At 55.0% G+C, this 25,525-nt stretch overlaps 2 protein-coding genes and 1 long non-coding RNA gene across 8 annotated transcripts; 2 read left to right on the top strand and 1 right to left on the bottom strand.

Annotated features, from left to right (window-relative positions):
• The first annotated feature begins 218 nt into the window (after nucleotides 1-218).
• LOC121334344 (hemoglobin subunit alpha-A) lies at nucleotides 219-1,066 on the top strand. Its single transcript, XM_041401391.1, has 3 exons — nucleotides 219-384; nucleotides 534-738; nucleotides 840-1,066. The coding sequence occupies exons 1-3, from the start codon at nucleotides 290-292 to the stop codon at nucleotides 966-968; spliced, it is 429 nt and encodes a 142-aa protein (XP_041257325.1). The 5' UTR covers nucleotides 219-289; the 3' UTR covers nucleotides 969-1,066.
• Nucleotides 1,067-25,289, top strand: PGAP6 (post-glycosylphosphatidylinositol attachment to proteins 6). Of its 6 annotated transcripts, none has more exons than XM_041401387.1 (13): nucleotides 1,067-1,154; nucleotides 12,407-12,588; nucleotides 14,066-14,273; nucleotides 14,351-14,484; nucleotides 14,844-15,109; nucleotides 16,245-16,564; nucleotides 17,264-17,357; nucleotides 17,937-18,060; nucleotides 18,681-18,817; nucleotides 20,695-20,873; nucleotides 21,633-21,779; nucleotides 22,169-22,285; nucleotides 22,734-25,289. In XM_041401387.1, the coding sequence occupies exons 1-13, from the start codon at nucleotides 1,116-1,118 to the stop codon at nucleotides 23,028-23,030; spliced, it is 2,244 nt and encodes a 747-aa protein (XP_041257321.1). In that variant the 5' UTR covers nucleotides 1,067-1,115; the 3' UTR covers nucleotides 23,031-25,289. The 6 variants fall into 6 exon arrangements, with proteins under 6 accessions (XP_041257321.1, XP_041257324.1, XP_041257322.1 ...); XM_041401390.1 differs by having other exon boundaries at nucleotides 1,067-1,158; nucleotides 12,407-12,584; XM_041401388.1 differs by lacking the exon at nucleotides 1,067-1,154 and adding an exon at nucleotides 7,015-7,108.
• LOC121334346 lies at nucleotides 6,278-8,353 on the bottom strand. The gene is made up of 2 exons (XR_005952432.1): nucleotides 8,020-8,353; nucleotides 6,278-7,091 (listed from the first exon to the last, which is right to left on the bottom strand). It is a non-coding gene; the product is annotated as an uncharacterized LOC121334346 (long non-coding RNA).
• Nucleotides 25,290-25,525: the final 236 nt, after the last annotated feature.

Here is a 25,525-nt window from a genome sequence, read left to right as displayed (position 1 = left end):
GAGCAAGCCCGACCTTAACCCCGAGCCGACGCCCCCGAGGCAGAGCCGCCGTGCCGGTGCCGGTGCCGGTGCCGGTGCCGGTGCCGGTGCCGGTGCCGGTGCCGGTGCGGTGCCCGGGCGGAGCGGAGAGGGAGGGGGAGCACGGGCGGCGGCCCCGCCTGGCCGGGGTCCAGCACCCCCGGGCCGGGCCGGGCCGGGCGGGGGCGGGCGGAGCCCCAGCACCGCATATAAGGGCGGCGGCGGCCAGCGGGGACACCCGTGCTGGGGCTGCCGACTCGGAGGTGACATCATGGTGCTGTCCGCCGGTGACAAGTCCAACGTCAAGGCTGTTTTCGCCAAAATCGGCGGCCAGGCCGAAGAATATGGCGGCGAAGCCCTGGAGAGGTATCGTGGATGTCCCCTGAGTCACGCTCTCTCTCCTCTCCAGCCCCGACTCCCTCGCATCTGCCCCCTCTTCTCCCCATCCGCAGCTGTCTCTGTCCTTTGCTACCCTGTCCCTGTCTCACCTGTCTCTGAACCCCTCTGTTTTGCAGGATGTTCACCACCTACCCCCAGACCAAGACCTACTTCCCCCACTTCGACCTAGGAAAGGGCTCTGCTCAGGTCAAGGGTCATGGCAAGAAGGTGGCGGCTGCACTGGTCGAAGCTGTCAACAACATTGATGACCTTGCTGGTGCCCTCTCCAAGCTCAGCGACCTCCACGCCCAAAAACTCCGTGTGGACCCTGTCAACTTCAAAGTGAGTGTCTGGGAAGGGGTGACCAGCCCATCTTCCCTCCTGCACCTCTTGGCTTCTTCCTTGCCTCATACCCTTGCTCACCACATCGTTTTGCCTTTCAGCTGCTGGGCCAGTGCTTCCTGGTGGTGGTGGCCAGCCGCAACCCCTCTCTCCTGACCCCCGAGGTCCACGCTTCCCTGGACAAGTTCCTCTGCGCCGTGGGCACCGTGCTGACCGCCAAGTACCGTTAAGGCGTGTACTGTGCCAGAGCTGGAGCCAACACCCCACCAGCCCTCCCACAGCGAGCAGTCGAATGTTCTGAAATAAAATCTCTTGCATTTGTGCTCCAGCTCTGGTGTCCTGCTCTGTGTGCTGCCTGCGGGAAGGGAGCGGGAGGGATGTGCTCTGGGGGGCTGAACTGCAGGTCTCCCCGTCAGGTGGGTACGTGGAGGAAATGGGCTCTGGTTTTGCTGTCCCTGAGAAGAGGCAGCATCTTGGGGGTGGTTTCCAGCAGGCAGACACTGCTTTGCTGCCGTGGGGCTCTGGGAGGAAACAGAGCACTTCTAGGCACCAGTGGAAGGGAGAGATTCATGGAAGATCTGGGGCTCCCTGCAGCCCCAGGCTCTCCCACCAGAATTCCACGCTGGGATCCCCTCTTGCACCACCAGCACCGTGCACCCTTGTTCAGGACAGAGCCAGAGGACATCTTCTCCTGAAAATTTTTCAGGAGACACAGGAGTACAGGGGCTCCTGGCACCTGTGACCCTCTGCCTGGTAGCAGAGTGGGAATGGCCTGAGGAGCTCCCTGTGCCAGGGCACCTTTCCTTGCACACCCAGCACACAGGGCTGTGCAGGGGTGTAAGAATTCTTCTGTCTCCACCAAATGGCCCATTGCTGGGTGTCACTGTGGGGGGTCCTGGGGAGCTGCAAGGGGAGCAGATGGGGCTCAGCTCCAGATCCAGCAGTGCGGGGCGGTGTCAGGGCACGAGAAGGAGCCCAGGAGTTGTGCTGGTGTCTGCACCCCCCAGCCCTTATCGCAGCCCACAGCAGGGTGGCCGTGGTGGGGGTTGATAAAGGAACGTGTGAGCTCTCCTCCAACTGTGGGCAACAGATAGTCTCAGGAGGCTACAACATGCCAGGTGCTGAGTAAGGGCTGGGAGGTCCTTAGTGGGGAGGGGAAGGTTCAAGGGAGCCCCAGGGTGGCTCACAAAGCCAGCCAAGGTTGCCACAGGCTCCTTTGATCCTTGGCACTGGCAAGGATGGACTCTTCCCTAGTGCCATGGTACTGTCAGTGAATGCACAGAGACAGGAGAAACTCCAATAACTCCAAGGAGAGAAGGAGGCCCTTCAGGGTCTATTCTGCAAAGCACCACAGGCATCATGAGCCCACACACCCACTGTTCCTGGACACAGTGAAGAAGGGAGGAGGAAGCCAGTCAGGGCATCACTGGCCAATCTTTACCTTTGTATGGAGCAGGTGGTAGAGCAGGTTCCACCCTTCCAGCCAGGAACATCACCCAGGCAGAACTGTAGGCACAACTTCCTGGGGATTTCGTGGAGAACCAGGATATGGTGGGGACTCAGGGCACACAGATGTGCAAGGAGGTGTGAGCTGGTGTGGAAAGCATTGGGAAGAGCCAGCATCAAATCCAGCATGGACTTGGACTCCTCCAAACCCAGCCACTAAGGGCCCTCATGGTCCTGAGCGTGGTGGGTACAGGAGAGAAGGTGTAAGAGCAATGTGGGGACAATGTGTATGTGAGGGGTGAGAGTTGTTCCCAGCTTGCTTTAGCTTCTGACTGTTCCCAAGCCGTGCTGTGACCCATGCAGGACACGTCAGGTGGCAATGGGCAGTGTCCTGTCCCTACAGCACTTTGCCAGGGCTCTGCCTGGCCAGAGAACACTGAGCTCGTGCTGTCCCAGCCGTTTGTCCCTGCTGCCACAAGATGGGGACCTCAAGCCACCGTGCTTTATCGGGGCCAGGCAGAGGGTGCGAGGGCTGGGAGAAGCAGGGCTTCCAGCCAGGGCTTCCAGCCAGCCCCAGATCCCGAGTGCTTTGGGGACACTGGTGCCAGCTTGGAGGAGGGTGCAGGACCCCTCCCCACCAGCCCTGTGCCCTGCTGAGAGCTCCAGCCCCGAGCCCCCCGTGCCTCTGGCTCAGAGCACAGGGGTCCCTTCACTGGGCATCCCTTGGTGGCCATGCCTTCACGTCCCCCAGGACACAGCCAGCCCCGTGGGACAGACACACTGGGCACAGCTTGGCACGTCCTGAGCTGCCATCCCAGCCCAGCTGCCTCGGGACCCATCAGCAGCCATGCTCTGGTGCAGAGCAGGTCAAATATTTGCCTCAGTGCTGGCCCAGGCTGGTTTTGCAGCCGGCATTGCTGCAGCTCCAGTGCTGAGGAGAGAGTTGGAGGCAACTTGTGCATTGCCACAGCAGCAGCAGCCTGAACAGCCCCAGGTGACACGGAGGAGGTGGATTTGGACACAAAGCCCTCTGATCCAGGCCATGGCAGCACTCAGGAAGCTGAATCACGCCAGGCAGCTTCAGCAGAAGAAAGGAGATGAGTATCTCCAGGTCATGCCTGTTTTGATGTCTCCACTCTCGCAGGCCTTTCTCAGCTCTCATTTATTCTTGATGGACAAAGCAGCCAGCGTTCAAAGATACCCCAGAACAGCACAGTGCTGGGGTGACACCAAGGCAAGTGGCAACTCAGAGCTCATTTTTATTGAAAGAGGAGTTAAACAACATCAGGAAATGAGCTTGATGGTAATGACTTACCCAGTCACAGGACTTTCACCAGTCTCTTGACGAGCTGCAAACAGCATTGTCCAGATAGGCTGGATTCTAATCTTATTATGTTGGCTAGATAGTCGTGTCCCTAGAGAGTGTGTCCTGGAAAGGGACACAGAAACACATACTTCTGGAGGAGGTAAAGCATCCTAGGGGAGTTTAACAGGAATTCTCCATTCATTTTCTATCTTCTTAGTAGCAAGGGGGTCTAAAAAACCAGCAGTGGGAAGATAGGGAATTCATTCCTTGCTGGAAGCTGATCTTAGGAGACCCTAAGATCAGTTGAGAGATCCTCTTGCTGGAATGAGGAGGGAAAACATCATGTGTTTTACAGACTGTTCTTGTTTATACATCCCATATTGGAATTCAATATGGCAATAGTGTAACCCATGAGTGGTGCAGCCAATAGGTCTTCTCCTTCTTTGATGTGTGTTTGGACAGCCACTCTTTCCTAAATGACAGATTTTTCCTGCTTATCTCCCTGATTTGTCTGAATCCTTTTGAATTTTAAGCCAGTGCTTGCAGCTCCTCCAGCTCAGGAACATGTGAGAACTTAATAAGGATGTTCTCCACTACAAAACAAGTTATTGATGAGAGAAGAGTAAATAATAAGGGTAAACAAAGAATTGGAATCTGTCACGGAAGGAAAACAGACTCATCTGAAAGGATTCATTCTTGGCAATGTCCATGATTATTACTCATCTCTTTCTTTGATTAAAAGTCCCACTGTGTGTTTGGTTTGTTTTCTTTACTTGAACCCGACTGGTTTGCAGTTCCTTGCTTTCCTCCTTTTACCCTGCTAATGCCAAGAGACACGATGGTCTCATTTCCGTGACCCCATCCCCCTCCCTCTTTTCCCAGAGATATTGAATGTTTGGAGGTGGCTTCCATCAGTTTTTGAGGAAGAGGTAGATTTTTTTTTTCTTAGGCAAGCAGTCTGAAAATAAGGAATGATTGAAATATACTTTAATTCAAACTTTTTGGAATCCTCCCACCTCCTCCACTGGCTGTTTTGCCAGTGGAAAAAGGAAGAGTGGTAGAAGACAGAAAATGAGCATTGATTAGATTTTCACTACAAAGATGGAAATTGAATAGAAATGCAAAATCTTTCTTCCTGCTGGTTGCTCTGTCTTCCTACCACACAGCAACCACCTGGGAGATCTGATTTTGCTTGGAGCTGAGAGGGTAGGCAGTGTTCTGCTGGTGACATCAGTGCTTCCTCTCTCCCTGTGTTGTTTTTCTGTATTTTTCAGCAGCAGGAGATGCCATCTGGGGAGGGCCCTGCTTTGGTTGTGTTCCTCCAGCTCCCACACAAGCAGCAATAGCAATTCCAGAGGCTGCTTTCCTGCCTGTTACCTTCAGCATCTGTCTGTTGGCCTGCTGCTGCTCATGAATTTGCTCTACCTTTTATAAACCTGCTGATCCTATTTGTTTCCACAACCTCCTGTGGCAACGAGTTCCAGAAGTTCATTCTCCCACCTGCTCCAAACAAAGTCCTTTTTATCAATTTTAAATCAATCTACCAGGCTGATCAATGGCTCTAACTCTCATCATGCACCAGGTCCACATTCTCTTGATGATTTTGTAGGGCTGGCAGGTTTTGCTTCCCTTTCTCCAGAGAAAAATCCTAGCCTCCCCAGAACCCCTTTATATTGCAGCTACCCCATCCCCTTGATCTCAGTTGCCCTGCTCAGGGGTGTAAATCCACAATGTTCTCACATCCTAAGATGTCCTGGTGTGACAGGACAAGGGGTGATGGTTTCAAATTAAGAGGTTTGTTTAAGATTAAATGTAAGGAAGAAGTTTTTCACAGTGGAGGTGGTAAAACATTGGCACAGGTTACTCAGAGAGGCTGGGATGCCCCATCCCTGGAAACTTTCAAGACCAGGGTTGGATGGGGCTCTGAGCAGCCTGATCTAGTGGAAGCCACCCCTGTCCACGGCAGAGGTGATGAACTAGACAACCTTTAGAAGTCCATTCCAACCCAAATTATGCCATGATTATAGGATTCCATGATCAGAGGCCAGACCTGCACAGATGTGGGTGCACCAAGCTGTTACACAAGAGGCAGGAGATGCCCTCTTTATTTTGCAAGCCCAAGCCCTTCCTGATGACAACACTGTATTTTTCTTTCCCTGCACATCAAGGCTACAATTTTGGCAAACCATCAGTGAGGACTCCAGCATCCTTTTCCTGAGCTGTAACAGCCTGTTTAAGTTCAGCCTCCCCTGTTTTAGATCATATTTCCCTATCCAGGTCACCCTCTTTATCTACACTGAAAGGATTGACCTTCTGTTTTTCCTTTTGTGAGTAACACTGAGAGCTGCACATAGCAAAGTTCCACAGAGTACATCAAATATCTTTTCAGCAGCCTCCTGCAGTGATGGAACATCATTTGACTTTTCTGTCTAAAGCTAAAACTGTGCAACTCTAACAGCAGAGTTTTGGTCCCTAATCCTGGGGTATAGTTCCTCGTTATTCTCTCCCTTCCTCTGTCACAGTGACTTCAAGTCAAGCTGCTGGGTAGACACAATTCAATGAAGATCTAACTGAAAATAGTTAAAACAGAGTTTTCCAGTCAGTGACAGCTTTTTTACTCCTTGCACTAGGATCAGAGATAGGGGAGCAGACTGTGCCAGCTCCGTGCTCTCCAGAGACCTTTGCACATGGCCAGGAGGATCCCAGCTATGGATTTATGGAAAGCAATACAGCAAAATGTGCATTGCAGCTGCTCATCCAGAAAGCTTTTAGACATCCCTCAATAGCTGAGCAGCTCAGTGCCTTTATTAATAGTAGAAATGTATTTATCAAAATTCATGGGTCAGCACAGTTAAAGCTCCATAAATCCAATTTGCACAGGCCACCATTATTTATTTTTCCAGGTTGTTGCCTCAAAGAAGGATACTTCCAGAATATAATCCAGACTTCTCCACAGGCATGTGTGAAACACTGTAGGAAATACACTCTCCAGAGCAGGGTCTTCCTCTTTAGTCTGACTTGCTGATGTGAAGGGCTGTGTTCAGGACTCATGGACCAAAGGGCAGGAAGCAGAAGTGGTCAGCCCTGACCATCACAGGGACACCGACACCACTTTCAGAGTGTCACTGAGTCAGAGAGAAACCCTGGCCCCAGCACAGCCATGGTCCCTGGGGCTTCAGCACAAACACAATCCCCCATGTGGTTTTCTGAATCCTCTGGGCTCTTGGTGCCACACAGGATGAGGTAGATGCCACTGGAGCTGTACCTTCTGCCTGGCTGCAGGTCTTTGTGATCCACTGACTGGGCAAGTGGAGGAAGCTTCAGCTTCTCCAGCTCCAGCTTCAGCCCCAACTCCAGCTCTGCAGCCAAAAGGAGACCCTCCCTGGCCCAAACTCACCCCTTCTGAGGCTGCAAGGCTGCTTAGCCAAAGGGAAAAGGAGCAGCCCACACAGTCACTAAGCCAATGACAACTTCTGCATGTCCCCATGTGTTTGGAGCAGCTGTCAGTCTGGAGGTGGCATGTCCTACAGCATCCATCCACACAGTTACAGTGAACACTGGAATGCTTCTCTTGGGAACAAGCAACTCCAAGGGACCCAAGCTGTGAAAAAAAAATAGGTATTGTAACACATTCTGGATCTGACTCTGCATTGTGTTAGATGAGCTTAATTTATGCTCAGGTCTTTGAATTATTTTTTTTAATCTTTTAAGAGGAAAATAACTAGAAATGGCATTTCAAGAAAGTAATTCATAAGGGCTGATTGGAGACGAGCTGTTATCTTTAAAAGTGGAGTTGAAGGCTAAATTAATGTAGAATGGGGACAGAAGGGTTTATTTGTTTTCCTCTTAGAAGGAGAGCTCTGAAAATTCAAGGATAGTATCACAAAGGGGCAAATGGAAATGAACAAGCAGTGAACAAATTGAAGTTGGGAATTAGCTGAATAGTCCTTTTCCATCCCTTGAGCTTCATGTGCTCAGGCTTCTGGGCTGACTTCAGGGAAGTCTTCTGCTAAATCAGGCGAGGACATTGCCAGCTTTGAGCACACAGCCTGCTCTGACTGGGATTTTGGTGATGTCAGAGCTCCTGGAAAATGACAGGCACTTCCCCAGGGGATTTCCTTCCCGTGCCCCAAGAATCTATTACAAAGAGTAAGATCTTGTGAGAGCAAGCAGCAAAGATTTTGAGCTCCAGAAGTAGAAACTCCATCTCCAGGGAGCTTGTGGTTGACTGGAAACAGGCCTGAAGTCCTCAGCTAAGGAGGACTTGACCAGTAAGGGAGTGGTGGGATTTTTGCCTGAGCAAGGACTCCGAGACTGTCCCCAGGTTGCATTATTTCCACTGGGGAACACATCAGAGATATCCCAAGGAAAACAAAGAAAATCCTTGACTCTTTTGAAATCAGCTGGAAAATCAGAGAATGACTTGACCGTGCCTATGAAAGCCACGTCTCCCGTGAGTCCTGTGAAAATGGCAGATAAGTGCGAGCAGAGAAAGCAATCGGGCTTTGCAGGAACGAGCATTCAATCACCCATCAGTGGAAGGGCTGAGCCTCCCCGGTGATTTCCCGTCTGAGCGGGGACACACGGTGGGCTGTCCGGTTACGACCGAGGCATGTGCACGTTTGTGATTTCACCTTCCCCTGATCCCCAACTACCACCTTCCTCGGCCTTCACGGCGCTGAGAAGCACACCGGGAGCACCACGGGCACCACGCCGGGGCTCTCCCCCGTGCCCGGGATGCTCCGCCTCGCCAGGCGCATCCCGGGGCTCGCAGGACGGAGCGGGCGGTGCGCCCCGGCGGCAGCTGCGGCCCCGCGGGCAGCCCCGCTTCGTCCCTCCCGCTCGGTCGCTGCCGGTGCCGCGGGGGGCGGGCCCGGGGCGGGGCGGGCGGCGGAAGACCGCGCCGGCCCCGGTGAGTGCCGGCGGGACGGAGAGGGGCGAGCCGCGGGGCCGGGGCACGGCGGGGGCGGCCGCGGGGGCTGGGGGGCAGAGGCGGCGGTGGGAAAGCGGAGGGTGATGCTGAAGGGAGCCCCGGGAGCTGCCCCGGGTGTCGCAGCTGCTGCCGGGGTGGAGCTGCAGTGACTTCGGGGTGGCTTCGTGCTTTCCCGAGGGAGTCGGGGGCTCCTGAGCATCCCCGGGGAGCCGCGCTTGTGCCGGCCCTGCGGAGCACTGGGAGGTCAGGCCACTCGCAGAGGGTTCTGCTGTGTCTGCAGCGGTTGTTCTCCTTGGCTTTGCTTGTTTTCAGGTTACTTTACTTCCAGTGCATGCGGACGGACGGATGGGAGCGGGGCTTTTGGGAGAGCGGTGGGTCTGGGGTCCCGCGGGACTGTGCCCCCCCTCCGGAGCTGCTCTGGGGTGGAGGGGTTTGGGGAGGTGAGGCTGTTCACCTGCTCGCTCCGTGTCGGAGATCGGCTCGTTCTGCCCGTGGTTGTCCTGTTGATGGTGCTTATCGCTTCCTCACAGTCTGCGGAGCGTGAGGCTCGGGGAGCCGCGGGGGACATGGCCCCGTGCCCCAGGCCCACCCTGCTCTGGCATCCTGCTCGCTGGGTTCCCAGCCCTGGAGAGCTCCCCTGCCTCAGGTGTGGTGCTGGGTTTGTCCCGGCGCCGTCCCGCCGGCTGTGGGAATGCCTCCGTAGGGAATAGCTCCGTAGGGTTATGGCTGGGCGCTGGCAAAGATCAGCTGCTCCCCAGGAGAGCGAGGGGTCCTTGCTCTGCAACGTTTGCGGGTGGATTTTAGACCCGGGATAAAGGAACGGGATTTCTGTTACATTGTAAGTGGGAAAACATCCTGCAACATAGCCCAGTCTTTTCTCGAGTCAGGCTCATCAACTCTGTAGCTTTAGACAGTGTCTGCTTTGAAATGAGGGCTTCATCCCTTTGATGGGGCGCCCTGTGAAACCCGCAGTCAAGGTATTATGTCCTATGAGATCATCTTTGGACAAACAAACCCAAGCTGTAGCAGGTGACTCTTTACTCTGAAATTGAAATAATGTGTCTCATCTGTACATCAGGGATCCTACCGCCTTCTGTTCCTTGTCTGTCTTAAACACTTCTGGTTTTTGCACAGCACCTTTGAAATCCGCTTATGCGAGATCTGTATGGAAGAGGATGGAAAACAGCATCCACTGGACAGGTCTCTTGCTTGTTTAAAGCTTGTTTCACATCATGGAACAGTCAAATGGGACTTTCCAGGTCTTGCCATGCTGGTGTCGAGCAGACTGAATAGATGGGGATGGACACAAACAGAGCACAGCACATGCCAGAGAACTCTCTCTTGATGCAAATGGGCTGCCAGAGCACACGCTTTGGCTGCAGTGACCTGTCTTTCAGGCTTTTCTGTGCTGATGTCCCGCTTATCTGTGGTATTTCCTTGTCACCCTGGGTGGAGGAAGTCACATACCAGGCTGCTGGTGCAGCTCTGGGTGCCCAGCACAGCCTGTGAGCAGGGGCTCAGCCCCTGTCACCACAAGAAGCTGTTTGTCAGTGGACTTTGCCCACAGCCTCAGCTGGTGCTTACCTGGTGACAGGCAGTGCGTGGGCAGGGCAGGTCTGCCTGCTCTGACCTGGTAATGCTCTTGAGCTCGCTCCACATAATTGACCAGTCTTTAATAAAGAGCGCTGCTGATTGCTGGAGTTTTTAATTTTGCAGTTGGCCTGCCCTGTCCTCCCCCAAACCCACACCAAGGGAGCTTTGGCTTGGTGAGGACGTGCAGGATGGGTGGTGGCCGTGGCTGACAGCTGGTGGGCTTGGGGCAGGCTGTAGGTCGTCTGATGGGACCTGTTGCATGGAGAAGGACCAGGGCTCTCCCAGCTCTAATCACGCTTTGTGTCCCTGCCTACCCTCCTCCTGTGCCCAAATGTCTCCATGGGCTGCCAGAAACGAGCGTGCCAAGTGTGTGTGGAGTGTGCTGGGGGCACAGACACCACTGATGAAAGCCTGCTCCTTTCCATAGCCCCGGTGTGGGAAATGTCCCTGGGCTTGAGGGATCTCAGCCAGCTCTTGTCCGCAGTACCCACGCGCTGCGCTGGCGTTTCACATTGGCTTGAAAAGCCCCTTTTGTGGTCTCTGCTCCTGCTGGCTGGAGAGAAGTGTGACCCTGGCGTGGGGACTGCAGTGGGACAGCTCTGCCCAGGGCTGTGGCCTCTTGGCTGTCCTGCTCAAGGCTCACTTTCCCCTGTGGCCTTTCCTGACTGCACGAAGGTGCTGCCAGCTCTGCTCCCTTGGCTGGCCCCTGCGGCAAGGTCAGAGCCAGGCTCTTCCTCCAGGAGCAAATCCTCCAGCTGCCTTGTGTGGCTGGTATTTCTCGCTTTCCTGTTTCCTCCTTTCCCTGCTGGGCTTGCAGGATGCCCGCAGGCTCTGGCTTGGTAAGTTGCCAAGGAGTCAAAGCCGTGATTACCGTTCCTGTCTCCCTGCCCTGCCGGTGCAGGCCGGCCAGCGTCCTCCTTTGGGGCATGGATCCTAGCTCCTGCTAGGATTAGATTCCTCCCGGCAGGAACTACGTCCCAAGGATCTGCTCCTGCCTAAGGATTGTTTTCCTCTTTCTTTGCTGTCTTTCTTGTGCACAGTTGGGTCCTCTGTGTTTGCAGCACGACCCTGTGCAGCTTTGAGGGAAGGCCAAGTTAACTCACCCTCACTGCTATTCTATGATAGAAATGAGGAATCTGCCTCTGAAAGGTGCCACAGTTTCTCCCCACTCTGGGGGTTCCAAAGTAGGAAAGGAGCATCAGGAAGCACTCCACAGACACATGACAACATAACCTTCTACCCTCTTGCTGAGTGTTACAAACTTTGGTTTTGGGTGGCCGTGACTCCGCTGTCTCTGTGCAGTTTATCCCTTTCTCAGCTGCTGTGATGCTTCTTTGCCAGCCCTGAGCTGCAGTCTGGCTGGTTTGGGTAATGCGCATTTTGCTGGGGATGATCTGTAGGTGTGTAGCTGGGCAGAGGGATGGAGGATCTAGTCCATCCTGATGGCACTTTGACTGAGTAGCTGTTGTCCTCTTGCACACCCTTTCATCCTACCCTGGGGCTGTTCTCACTGTCCCAGCAGTCTTTCTTCCAGCTAGGAAAATTGCTAGGCTTTAGAAGGCATGTCTGAAAGAGTTACATTTGCAGCACATAAATTTGCATAGTGTTGTATGTCACAGGAAGGCAGTACCTGTGTCCTGAGCTGGGTAAATGGATAAACACAGAATGGTTTGGGACCTTTACAGATCTTCTCATGGGCAGGGACACCTTCCACCAGACCAGGTTGCTCTGAGCTCCATCCAGCCTGCCCTTGGACACTTCCAGGGATGGGGCAGCCACAGCTTCTCAGGACAATCTGTGCCTCCTCACCCTCACAGGGAAGAATTTCTTTCTAACACCCAATCTAAATCTCCTCTCCTTTCATTTAAATCATCCCCCATCCTTTCACTCTCTGCCCATGTAAAACATCAGCCCATGTGCTCAGCAGGAGACAAGGGCACAGCTCCTGTCTCTTGGCACCAGAAACTGCTGCTGGGGCAGAGGGCACCCCTGTGCTGCCTGCATACATCTGCTCTGTGCTGTGCCCAGGGCTCCCTGCTGCCTATTCCATCACCTTTCCTTCTGCCATCAACCTTTCCTCCTGACCTTTTCCTCCTCCTTCGTGTCTCTGGTGATCTCTTCTCTTCAGGGCACATTTCTCAGAGTGAAGTTTAGGCATCTGTTAGTGCTCTCTAGTTCAGGGTGATGGTTTTGTAGTAGGCATGTGGGTGGTTCTGGCTGGAGGTGCATGGATCACCACATATCTAATGGGACTGGAATGATAAATCAGGGACACAGAGTGCACTGTTCCAAGAAACATTAAGCCTCCTGTGTGCTTCTGTGGGTGGATAAAGCCCTGCAACCTGCCCCCAGCAGCTCCCCCACCAACTGCTGTGCTCTCTCCTTTCCAGACTCCCTGTATGTCTCCGAGTACTTCTCTCAGAGCGCACAGAAGCTCTCCTTCTACAGCTGGTATGGGAACGCCAAGCTCTTCCACTTCCACGTGCCCGAGGACACCGTGCTGCTCCGCTGGCTGCTGCAGGCATCCCGGGGGAAAGGCCCCGAGTGCACCAGCATGGAGATCACTGTGTATGTATGTCCCCGTGCCAGGGCTTGTCCTTTGGGCTTCTTGTCCTCTTTCCTGGTCACTCGTGGCTGGGGCTGGCTGGTTGTTGAGGCTGGGCAGTTCCTCAGCTGCACGATCTGTAGTTTCTTCATGCAGCAGCAGTGAGTCTGTGTTTAAGGCTGTGGGAGTGTTTTGGGTTCATGTTACCAGCGGATCTGAGCTGCCTGTCATGTGTGGTGTCCAAGAGACCCCTTAGGACTCTGGAGAGAGCTTCCCACTGAGGCAGGTGTGCTGCTCAGAGCTGTTCCTGGCCTGGCAGAACCTGCACATGTTGCCAAACGACGTGGCAGGACTACACAGAGACTTGAGCAGACCCAGACTGGCTGGAGATGGGCAAACTGCCCAGTGCAGAAGAACTGAGGAGATTTGAGGGCACTTTGTGAGGGGCATGGCCGAGCGTGGAGCAGAGATAGGAGAAGAATGTGGTGTCATGTGGACACAGGAGCATGAGAAGATTGCAAACGCAATGTCAGTGAGAGAAATGCTGCTTTTAAAGCAGTACTTGACTTGTTGAAGGATTTGATGTCCAAAACTTGCCAGATTTTGAGCTTTATATTTGGAGGACACCAAGCTTCCTCAGCAAGTTGTGCCCATGGAGTCACATGGGTCTCTGGCACCCATTCCACAGAGATCTGGGAGTGACCGAAGCTGCTTGGCTTGTGCCTCCCCGGTCTGTCCTGGGGAGACTGGCACTCTTAGTTGCTCCTGAGCAGCCTGGCACAGATGATCTGCCTGCTTTCTGCTTCATAGAAAGGTTTCCAGTAGTGTGGGGACGTGAGGGACAAGGCAGCAGCTAAACAATAATCGGAGAAATGATGGCTAACACAGATAAGCTCCAAGGAGTAATAACATATCACCTGTCATGTCTGCTTGCTGGACCTGTTGCAGTGCAGTCCAAAAGCAATCAAATTAAATGCCAAATTGATTGGGTAAATATCTCCCACATTCCTCAGCTCTGTGTGTTTCTGCTACTTCAAATGCTGGGCTTATCTAGAAAGCAGAAGTGCTGCTGTACTGAAGTCTGTAATAGGGGCCTTCCTTGGAAAATGTCTTTTCAGTCTATTTGCCTTCCTTAAAAGAGGAAATGGGAAGATGCAGATCTTAGCTAGAAAATTAAAGTTCTTTGTGGACAATTTTCCCTATATGGGGAATTTGTGACGGTTATAAAGCAGTAGTCTGTGGGTGGGGCTTAGCCTTAGCCAGTGTTGGAAATTTGCTCCCAGGCTTGATGGAACCATGTAAATCTTAATAAGCTGCCAAGTTAAACCAATCTCTAAATAAATCCCAGATAACCTAATAGCAGCCAGTCCTCTCCAGATGAAAATGATGACTCCACTTGAAAATGTGGGGTTTTCCAGCCTGCTCCCTTTCCAGTCCCAGGCCAGTTTATCTTGCTTGTGTCTGTACCTCCCCGGGCTTGCCCTCACCGTGGTTTGTCTCGCAGGCACTTTCGGCACGGAGCCCCTCCCGTCATTAACCCTTTGGGCACTCGCTTTCCTGCCAACGCCACCGTCCGTCCCTCCTACAACATCAGCATCACCCTGAGCGGCGCTGTGCAAAACACCACCTTCGTGAACGTCAGCACCCCCGCTGCTGGGGACTGGTTCATCGCTGCCCACCTGCCCCAGGCTGCGGGCAGGATCGAGGTCAAGGTGAGGGGCCTGCCCAGACCCTGCCCCGCGTGTCTCATCACAACCACTGCTGACCCCTGTGCTCTCCCCTCCTGCAGGGTTTCTCCACTCCATGCCCCTATATGTTCCAGGCAGATATGTTTGTGCTCAGACTCACTGATATGCCTGTCCTGGAGCCTGGTGTCCCCATGCCACACACCGTTGTCTCGCCTGCTAAGCCACTGCATGTCAAGTGAGTGGGAGCAGCGGGTGGGCAACTGAGGGCATGGCAGGGTGGAATTTCCCACACGAGCTGCTTAGGGGAAGCCAGTGTTGTTCCCATGTGGGGCTGGAGGTGGGGGGTCTGTGAGCCTGCTGCAGAGCTCCCTGCAGCAGTGGTAGGGTCTGCACGGGGAGCACACCAGCACCCTTCTCCGACTCTTCCCAAGTGGTCACAGATTCAACCGCAGGAATTTTAGTTCTTCCAGATGTTTGCCTTGGGAAGGATTTTCACAGCACCAACCAGGGCAGTCTAGCTCTTGTCACAAAGCCCTGGGGACCTGGCTTGTGTTGAGAGTACAAGCTCTGCAAACTGCTGCTCCCTCCCTGCAGGGTCTTCGTTCCCAAGCACGCCGCAGGGATGCGGTTCCAGCTGAGCAGCTGCGTCACCAGCGAGCAGAGAGCCTGCACTGTGCGGGTGCTGCTGGGCTCCATCACCCTGCCCCAGTCCTTCCAGAGGAGCCTCACCTGCACGGGGAGCATCAACTGCAGCCTGGCCCTGGAGTCACCGCCCTGGGAGAAGTGGCTGCAGATCATGGTGGAGAGTCTCGGCACTGCCAATGCCAGCGTGTCCGTGGAGATGTTGGCTTCTTTCACAGGTGGGATTCCATGTTCTTTAGTCATAAGAGAAGGACCAGAGGGAACTCTGTGTGTGCTGTGTCTCCCTTGGGTCTTTGGGTGCCTGTCTGTGGTGGCCTGTGCTCCCCATCGTCCTGGTTGCCTCCTCGTGGATGCCATAGTTTTTGCTTTGGGATCAAAATTGAAAACTCCAGTGTTCACCCCAGAGAGGCTTTTGCCAGAGCTGCCCATATGGAAACACCTGAAAAGTTCAGTGTTATTTTTCTAAAGGTTGTTTGGGAAGCAGTGGCTGGCTTAAAATTTGGTGGGAAAAATAGTTTTTGTGGTAACCAGACTAAGGCTGTGTTGACTACTAATTGGCCAAGAGCAGGCTACAGGCAGGAAACCACCTCACAGAGGTTTACTTGGGGAAATGTCTGGAGTTGTAAGGGGGTGTCACCACTTCCAGTGACACCATGTGGCTCAGGTGGTCACAAGGTCCTTGTGGCTGTGATAGGCATGTTTGCACCTATTACATGGCCATACTCCCTGTTTGACTGCTGGAAGTTCACCAACTAGGTACATTGTTAAAGTTTTCTTCTGCTGGTGGTTCTGCCACCTCCTCTTCAAAGCAGAGCCTCATCCTGTGTGCTGGAAGGCCTGGCACTGGCAGCAGAGCTGTTATTAGAGGGTAGTACTGGAGTCTCTGGCAGCAATGGACAGTCTCCAGCAGTGGGACTCCAAGTGTCCCATTCAGCTCCACTGGGTTGGCTTCTCCCTCCTGCTCAGCTTTGTTTGCTCACAAATGGGGAGTTGGGAGAGACTTGTGCAGCCTGTGGCTGTGGGACAGCTGAGTGCTGAGCTCTGCTGGTGGTGAGTGAGCACTCCCTGGACACTTTGATTGTGCTGTGTTATTCCTTCTTCTGTTCCCCCTTCCCTGCAGCTCCATGGTGCTTCCACCCACTGTACCACTGCCTGGTACACCCACTGTAGCACTGTCCCAGCTTGTGGATGCTGCTCATGCAAAGATGGCACCTCAGGGACAGTTCATGCCGGGCAGGAACCACCTGAAACCCCCCAGTTTGTGCTGCCCCTTGGAGCACTGGATCTGCTGGGGCCCTGCCTGGGTGAGGTGCTAGACCTGGCTGTGCTGACTCCTCTCCTTTTTGGCTCTAGTTTGCAGACCAGGAAGCACCAGTTCCTTCCTTAACTTCATCAGCCTAAACCAGAGCCAGGCTGGTGCCAGACCAGGGGCAGCAGGCAGCTCTGCCCCAGCTGCAGGAGAGGCTGCACGCAACACGTCCGGCCAGCGCAGCTCCTGCCTGCAGAGCCAGCCCGTGGTGAGGGAGGACCTGGACGTGGTGTCCGTGCGCTACCGGCTCCTGAACGGCCCCAGCGTGCCCGTGAGCCCCCTGGCCCCCACCCTGCTCCTGCTCAACCTCAACACGGGCATGGACAGCGGGGGAGCCCTCGTGGTCAGTCTGCTGCTCAACAAGGTGAGCAGGCTGATTGTGTCCCCTGGTCCCCTTGGCAGGGCTTGTCCCTGCTCCTGCATGCCCCAGAGGTTGTAGGCACCAGCGGGACTGTTTCTCTTTTTGTTGTTACAAAATACTCCGAGCCTTTTTTAGCTGCTTCCAGCATGCCCCACCTGCCAGCTCCCATGCAAATGGCACAGCCTGCAGTGTGTGGCAGCAGTGACGCAGAGGAGACAGAATGGAAAGCAGCTGCAATGCCATCTTCTCCGAGGGAGCCTGGCACCTTGCCACCAGGAGAGGAAGCTGAGCAGGGGAACCCAGGGATGTTCCTGTCCAAGTCACTGATTCCCAGGCTCCTTCAGTGACACCCCACCACCACCACCACCAAAATCAGCCCCCTGAAATTCCACTAAACTTCTTGATGGCTGGCCCAGGGCTCAGCCCTGATGTTCTGCAGACTCTGACTTGTGTCTCCCCTGTGCTGGTGCTGAAATAATGAGTGGGTGTCCCAGTTTTGGGGCAGGGTCCCCCACAAGGGTCTCTTGCCCCTCAGCAATGACACAACACAGTGGTAGCACAAGGTCCAGTGAAACAGAAACCTTCTGAATTGATGGGTGACTGGACCTGAAGGATTTATTGTCCCTGGGTACTGAGGAAAGGAATGGTGCAGGGGGATGGCATCGGGGCACTCTAACGGGGGGCACTGCTCTGTTTGCACAGACGTCTGTGAGCCTGGCCAATGCCACCGTGGCAGCCTGTGTGAGTGCTGCTTCTCCAGTGCTGTCCCTCAACGCCACACAGAACTGCAGCACAGGTAGGAGACATGCTGGCACTGCCACCAGCTCAGCTGTGTCATCCCAGGGCTCTGCTTTCAAACCTGGCAAGCTGTTAACTGACTCAGGACTTCATGGTGTGTCCCAAAGAATCCAATTTTTGCACAAACCCTCATGAGGTCTTTGTGCTGGCACATTCCCAGGGTGCTAGGGTGCAGGTGGTAGTCTTGGCACCACGAGATAGCCTCCGCCAAAGGAAGGTCTGGTTACCAGCTGGGGCTCTTCCAGCCTTGTTGGCAGGAGGTTTGGGGATGGTGAAGGTACTGCTGGTGTGCAAAGCAGTTAAGCTGTGCACTGGAGGACCAGCCAAGACAACAGGCTGTTCCAGGTGCCCTGTGCTGCCCAGATGTGTACCAGGAGCTGAGATGACAGAAAAAATTGAGATCTCAAGAAAAAGGGTCTTGAGAGCAGGGGTCCTCTCCATGCCCTTGGTGCCTCCTGAGCGTGGGAGCAAGGAGCCACAGGAGGCAGCTGATTTCTGTGTGTTCAGTCTCAGCCTGGGATAGCTGTGGGCTCTTCTCCTCAAGCCCTGGCACATCACAGCACCCTCCTTTTTTCAGCTTTCTCCCAGGGCTACCCTCTGAGCGTGAGCACGTCCTCTGCAGAAGCCATGCTGATTGTCCTGTACCCACAGACTGATGACTGGTTCCTGTCCCTGCAGCTCCTCTGCCCCAAGGGACAGGGGTGAGTCTGGATGTCACCTTGCTACCTCCCACTGCCCTTGTGTGAGCAAACCTGACCCCTGTCCTCCTGTCCGGGCTGTGGGCTCCTCTCACCTGGTGGCAGTTGCACGGTGGCTGCAGAGGGACAGGGAGGTGGGTGGCCCTGCTCACTTGCTCCCTTGTGCAGCTTGTTTGATGCTGAGCTGGCACAGCTCACGTCGACTGCAGATGGCAGAGCCTGCCTGGGTGAGCTTCCCCTTCCCCAGGTGGATTCAGAGGTGATAAATTGGGAAATAATTGCTGCTGTTATCCTTCTGGGAGGTCTCTAAGGTGCAGAATTCCTGCAGTTTGCCTTCCTGCTGGTTTCCTGTGTAAGGAGCCAAGTGTATGATGCAAAACAGCACTGGTGACACTGGTCCTGAGGACAGCCATGCCCACTGGGGTCTGCCAAGGGGGTCTGGGGAGAGCTGACACCCACCTGGATGTCACTTTGGCAGCCCAAGTGGCGAGGGAGCAGGCTCTGCTCCTGGCAGATCCCGAAATACCAGGCAGCTTGCAGGCAGGAGCACAGCCCGGCCACTGGGAGCAGTCAGGGGGCTGTCCCAAGGACTGTGGCAGCAAGGGGACATGCTGTCCTTGCAGGGAATGTGGCGGTGCCGAAGGCAAAGTGACGGTGTTCGCGTACCTCACGCCCTGCTTCAACGACTGCGGGCCCTACGGGCAGTGCAGCCTCCTGCGCAGGCACGGCTACCTCTACGCTGGCTGCAGCTGCAAGGCTGGTGAGTGCCTCATCCTGGGAGGCTTTGCCATCCTCCCCGAGGGGACAGCACAGTTTAGGGTGGTGGTGTTGGACTGGGGGAGCCTGGGGTCTGCTGTGGGTGGCAGTGTCGCAGTACCTGGGGAAGCAAAGTTGTGGGAAGCACCCAGAGGTGATGGGGAATTGGGATGAGGACAGCTTGGAGCCCCCCAGGGCTTGGAATAGTGCTGCTGAGCCTCCCCAGAGAGATCAGGGTGCCTGAAAATGCCTGTGTCAGAGCCTGTGCCTGTCAAGGTTTGCTGTGTAGGCTCTTGGTACAAGATGTGATAAGCTGGGCTGCAGTCCCTGTGTCTCCTGCCAAGAGCCTTAGACTCAGAGGTGCCCCTGGAGGAGGAATATCTGTGTCAGCTCCTAATTATCTTAATGGCCTGGGAAGTCTGTGGTGTAGGGAGGATGAGCTCTGCTGTGCTTGGGTGGGTCTGTGCACCTGTTCTCAGCAGAAGGACGAGGCAAAATGTGGTTCCCTGCTGCTCTGGACCTGAGCCAGGACCTCCCTGCTGCAGTGCTGCTGATGGGTGAGGAGCGAGATGGAGAGCAGCATCCCGGTTTCCCCGAGGGCTGCCTGGTTCTGAGAAGCACAGAGCACCTTAAGGGAACTGGAGAATCAGGCTGAGGACAGCTTTCTGCTGAATCACTCCGAGCAAAATGCCCCATCTGCATATTAGTGACCCAGAAATAAACCAGAGAGAGTAGGTTCCCTGGGCTCTGCCTGGCAGGGAGCCAGCACACAGGGCAGAGCTGCTGCTGTGGGTTCCAGTCACTCTGGAGTGGGATGGATGCTGCTGTTAACTCTGCTTCTTGACCATGGAGTGCCTGCACATACCCCAGCTGCTCTTTGGGCTGACCTCTTTTCTTCAAAAGGAGGGCATGGGCATCCAAATCTTTAATTAAAATAATTTAAACAATTTTTAAGAAGAAGAGGCAGATTTGTGTTCATACAGATTGCCTCAGTTCAATCCTTGGTATCCAGTCAGGGGGTGAGAGTTGTGTTTTGTGTCAGGTACTGTCCTTTAGGAAATTTTCACTCCCAGGCTCCTGTGCAGCCCTGGATGTCACCATGGGCTGTGGCAGTGGGTTTGTTCAGCCAATGGAAGAGGAGCTGGAGTGGGACCAGTCACTTCCTGCTGCCCAGAGGTTACAGGGACCCTGGAGCCAGCTATGCAGGGTGAGCACAGGGAAAGGGCAAGAGGCCACAGACATTAGCTGCAGCAAGGAAATTGTCACCTAAATTGAAGAAGACACATTTTTTTCCCCCTTCAGAGCTGTTTGTTTTTGCACAGGTTCCAGGTCTCCATCCTTGGAGATCTTCAAAAGTCAGGTGGGGAAGGTCCAGAGCAGCCTGACCTGGTTTTGGGTCTGCCCTGCTATGACAGCTGGTAGGAGACGAGCCCAGTGGCTTCCTCATTGCTGAGGATCATTCTCAGGAATCTCCTGATTCCTGAGATCTGCAGGGATCTTGCACCCAACTTACAGCACCATGTGAAGCACCTGAACCTTGAGTGCTTGATGTTCCACCAGCAAGTAGCATGTGTGTTGAGTTACTGCAGGGATGGAAAGTACCAGTCTGGATGTAGGATGGCCTCTGCTACATGGGGACAACCTGGGCAATGTCCTCAGGGCAGCCACGGGGCTCTGCTGGGCTTCCCCAGCTTCCCAGAGCAGAGTGTGTGACGAGTAATGAGACACCTGAGAGCAGGAGCGTGGGAGGCTGATGGAGAAGAGGCTCAGGGGCAGTCTGGGTGTGGGATTGCTCCTTCTCAGGCACCCCAGGCTCCTGCTGGTTGCTGTGGGAGGACAAGGCAGGGTCTTTGAGATCCACAGAAACCTCTCTGTCCACAGGCTGGGGCGGCTGGAGCTGCACAGATGACACCAAGGCCCAGACTGTGGGCACACAGAACTTGGCCACGCTCCTGCTCACCCTGAGCAACCTCATGTTCCTGCCCGCCATTGCAGTCGCTGTCTATCGCTTCTACCTGGTGGAGGCTTCTGTCTACACCTACACCATGTTCTTCTCCACGGTAGGGACTGCCTTGTGTCCCCTGGCACCTCCCCCTGAGCTCTGGGAATGCTGGCCAGAATGAAGTCCTTGGTGGAGCAGCCCATCCCGGAGCTCCTGGGATCATTGGACAAATACCTCTATGGGCACATTGTAGTATCCAAGGATGTTAAAGGGTTGGAATGGACCTTAAAAATCACCTAGTTCCATGAACAGGGACACCCCCACTAGACCTGGTTGCCCATGGCCTTATCCAACCTGGCTTTGAATACTTCCAGGGCTAGGGCATCAACGACCTCCCTGGGGAACCTGTTTCAGTGTCTCACCATTCTCAGAGTAAAAAATTTCTCCTCTTTCAATTTGTACCCATTAGTCCTTCTCCCATCACTCCATTCCTGAGAAGAATCCCTCTCCAGCTTCCCTGTAGCCCCCTTCAGATGCTATGAGTTCTCCATGCAACCTTCTCTTCTCCAGGCTGAACAGCCCCAACTTTCTCAGCCTGTCTTCATAGAGCAGGTGCTTCAGTCCCCTTATCAGCTGCATGTCCCTCCTCTGGACCTGCCCCAGCTCTGTGTCCTGCCCTTTCAGAGCTGCTGGGACAGTGCAGTGTGCCTGCTCTCACCTGCTTTCCATAATCCACAGTGGTTTGGTGGAGCTTCCTGGAGCCACTGCAGGAGGGATCCTGCCTGTGGGCTGAGCCTTCTCCTGCCATCCCTTCCCGTGTGAGAGCCGTGTGGTGCTGCTGGCTCCATGCTGACCTTTGCTTTTGTCCCCGGCGCAGTTCTACCACGCGTGTGACCAGCCGGGCGTGGCCGTGATGTGCATCATGGACTACGACACCCTGCAGTACTGCGACTTCCTGGGCTCCGTGGTGTCCATCTGGGTCACCATCCTGTGCATGGCCCGCCTCAAGAAGATCCTGAAATACGTGAGTGTCAGGTGTCCCCACATGACCCGGCCCGACCCCAGCCAGCCAAGCCATGAGTGGCCACGCTGAGCCCTCTCACCGCTGTATTTTAGTGACACGGCTGGGTGACAAAGCCTGTTTGTCACCCAGTGCCACCCTGGCTTGTTTTGTCCCAGCACTTTGGCTTGTGCTGTGTGCTTGTAGGGGCTGGGCCTGAAAATTTCCCCTGAGATTTGGGGTAAAGGTTTGTGGCTTCTGTGGTTTCTCATTCTTGAAGGTGTTTTTCCTGACTCTTGCATGGATGCAGAGCTGGGAAGCCAGAAGAAGAGGTTCTCCTTGCCTCTGGCATGTCTGGCTGTGCTCTCTCAACAGATGAGCTCCTGCCAGTAGTGGTGGTATCTCTTTTCCAGGTCCTTTTCATCTTGGGGACCCTGTTAATTGCCATGTCCCTGCAGCTGGACCGCAGAGGGGTGTGGAACATGATGGGTCCCTGCCTCTTCGCCCTGCTCATCATGGTTACAGCGTGGGTAAGTGAGGGCAGCCAGGCAGGACCTGCTGCCCTTTGCTCCCCATGGGAATGGAAGTGGTAGATCTGACCCAAGGCTCCAGCCCATCCAGAGACCTGGCTTGAAACCCTGAAACACCAGGTGGAGGGAGCAGAGCAAGGGATTCACCTTCCAGCCCTGCAGTAGCTGAGAAATCCCTGATTCTGGGTCTCAGACCTGGAGCTGCAGTGCTGCCCCAAAACACGGGCTGTGGCTTGGCCCTGGGCAGGAGCTGTAGCATCTGTGCTGGGCTCTGGTGCCACAGCTCTTGGCGGGGGGTTGCAGAGTAGAGATAGGCCCAAACAGCAGGGGGCTGAATCCCCCAGGGACAGCAAGCGCCCTGGGAGGCTGGCAGATGCTCTGGGGTCGGTTTCCCCCCTGCCCCAGCCTCTGCTGGGCTGCTGAAGCCCTGCGTGCTCTGACCCCCCAGGTTCACCACGGAGCAAAGCGCAGGCACTGCTATCCCTCCTCGTGGAAGCGCTGGGTTTTCTACCTCCTCCCAGGAATCACCTTGGCTTTCATTGCCATCTCAGTGTACGCCTTCATGGAAACCAATGAGAACTACTACTACACCCACAGCATCTGGCACGTGCTGGTGGCTTGCAGCGTCGCTTTCCTGCTCCCTCCTCGGGACAAGCATAAGAAGCCCTGGGCCTGGTCCCAGAAGCTCACGTGTCGCTATCAGATCTGCCAGAACGACCGTGAGGAGCTCTATGCTGTCACCTGACCTGTCCTGGCTGCAGGGGTGGAGGGATGGGGAGGCTGCTCCCGGCCGTGGCTGCCCCTCGCACGTCGGCAGCCCTCTCACGTGCTCGTCCCCTGGGCAGGAGGGCGCAGCGTGGACTGGGTTTAAAGGTGAAGATGGTCTGGGATGGTCTTGTGGAGGCAAGTTTGAGGCCACCTCTGCTTTTCTGCTGGGGTGGGGCAGGCTGTTCATGGTTCCAGATCGAGGAATAGCTTGTCCCCCACCTCCCCACAGCCCTGGGGGAAATCGCCAACCCTTCTTCCCCCGCTGCTGCATCCATGAGGCTTGGGCTTAGCCCACACTGAGCTGGAGCCAAGGCTTTGGCTGCTGGGCTCTTCTCTGCACCCCATCCTGGTAGAGGATGTGGGACAGGAACCTCCCCTGCCATCCTGCAGTCAGCACTTGAACCCAAGAGAAGAGCACGTTTCTTCTGCTCTGGGGAGCAAATGCTGCCGAGTGCCCTTGGTGCTGATGGGGAGGGAGGGAGCTGATCCCAGCATGTCTGGGCCCTTGGCTGCCATCTCCTTGGAGGTCTGGAGCCTCTCTCCCTCTGAAACAGGTGCTGCTGCTCTTACCTGGTCCTGATTCTGTGGGAGAAGAATGAGGCTGGGACTTGGGCCCTGGATTCAGGATCAGACTGGGCAGGAATGTGAAAAACCCATGTGGGGACATGCAGGAGACAGCAGCAGCATGTGAAACCCACAGCAGTGCAGGGTTTAGTCTAACTTCAGCTCTGGAAGGAGCCAGGCTGATGGTGTTCAGGGATTCACTGTTTTCCTCCTTTTGGGGGGTGTGGCATGGGCAGGGCTCTCTCTGGGGTGGCACAGGTGGTTCGGGATGGTGCCTGAGCTGCTCCTCCAGCCTGCTGTGCCTCGGAGCCTGGATGTGCTGCAGGCTCCTGAGGCCTCAGCAGTCCCAGCCCAGCCAGGAGCATCACCAGGGGCTCCCCGGCTGGCCAGGGTCTCCTCTGCAGCGTGTCTCACCTTAGCCTTACTCCAGGGCACGCAGACAGCAAGGGCAGAACTTGGCTACCAGGGAAGTTGTCTTTGCCCATCCTTCTTCTACAGATAAGGGCTTAACTCCATCCTTCCAGCTGTGTCAGCCTGGTGTGTGCTGCTGGGAGCCCCTCCTCAGGTGGCTTTGGGGAGGAAAGAGCTTTTAATGAAGGATTTGCCTCTTCGGGGTTCTTCCTCTGCTTTGAAGGGCACCCAGCTCAGCTGTGCACTTTATCCCTCTGCCTCCCCTTCCTCTGCAAAGTCCCCCTTTTTAAGCAGGCTTAAGGACAAGTGAGGGACACTTGTCCACACCCAGCAGTGTCATCCCCCCGCCACCCATGCCCCCTGCCTTTCCTTGTGCTGCTGCCATCCAGGGAAGGGGGACATGGGGCCCTCAGGGCTTCCTCCAACTTTTACCACTTTTAGGCACTTTTTTTGTCCCCTGTCTCGGTTTGCACAGCGGTGCTGAGGCCCCAGCACCTGGCAGGGGGCCACCGCTCCTTCATAGCCGTGCCGTCCATGCCGGGCCACCAGTGGGACCTGGGTGCCACCAGACTGGTCTGGGTGCTGCCAGCGTGACCCGGGTGCTGCCAGTGGGACCTGGGTGCCACCAGTGTGACCTGACTGCTGCCAGTGTGACTTGGGTGCCACTGGTGTCACCTGGGTACTGCCAAGGTGACCTGTGTGCTTCCAGTGTGACCCAGGTGCTGTTGGTGCGACTCAGGTGCTGCCAGTGTGGCCCAGGTGCCACCAGTGTGACTTGACTGCTGCCAGTGTGACCTGGGTGCCACCAGGGTGGCCCAGGTGCCCCCAGTGTTGACCTGGGTGCTGCTAGCATGACCCAGGTGCCACCAGTGTGACCTGATGCCACTGATATGGCCAGGCATTGCTGGTTATCATAGAAAGCAATAATTCCTCATCGGGCCTTTCCCTTCAGGGATTTCCATGCTGGAAGCAGGAGAAGCTTTGGGGCAAGAAATCCCGCTGACATGATTGTTTATTTTATGTTTGATCATTCATTTTTGCTTTGCCCCCTCCCTGCTGACCCGGCCTTGGTGCCTGCAGCAGGGAGGGTTAATTATTTTGGGTAAAATCTGAGCAAATTCCTGTGTCTGGGGAAAAAAAAAAAAAGAAAAGAAAAAGGTTATTTTTTTTTCTTTGCTGTTAATACCTGTGATTATTTTATACGGTAAATTTTAAAGCTTACGGTTTTATAATTTAATAAAGGTGATGGTATTTGCGGGCAGACGCCTGGTGGCTGCAGTTACACAAGCACAGGGCTGGAAGGGGCCTCATCTCATCTTCATCTCATCTCATCTTCATCTCCATCTCATCTTCATCTCATCTCATCTAATCACCATCGCATCTCATCTCATCTCACCTCACCTCATGCCCCCCCCAGGTCCCCCTCAGGGCCGTGTCCGGGTGGGCTTTGGGATGGCCCAGAGAGGGAGCCCAGGGCTCTGCTCCCTCCGCGTGTTC

The sequence above is a fragment of the Onychostruthus taczanowskii genome, unplaced genomic scaffold (genome assembly GCF_017590055.1).
Source record: "Onychostruthus taczanowskii isolate IOZ18803 unplaced genomic scaffold, ASM1759005v1 scaffold19, whole genome shotgun sequence".
Lineage (NCBI taxonomy): Eukaryota > Metazoa > Chordata > Aves > Passeriformes > Passeridae > Onychostruthus > Onychostruthus taczanowskii.
This window is presented reverse-complemented; position numbering and strand designations above follow the sequence as displayed.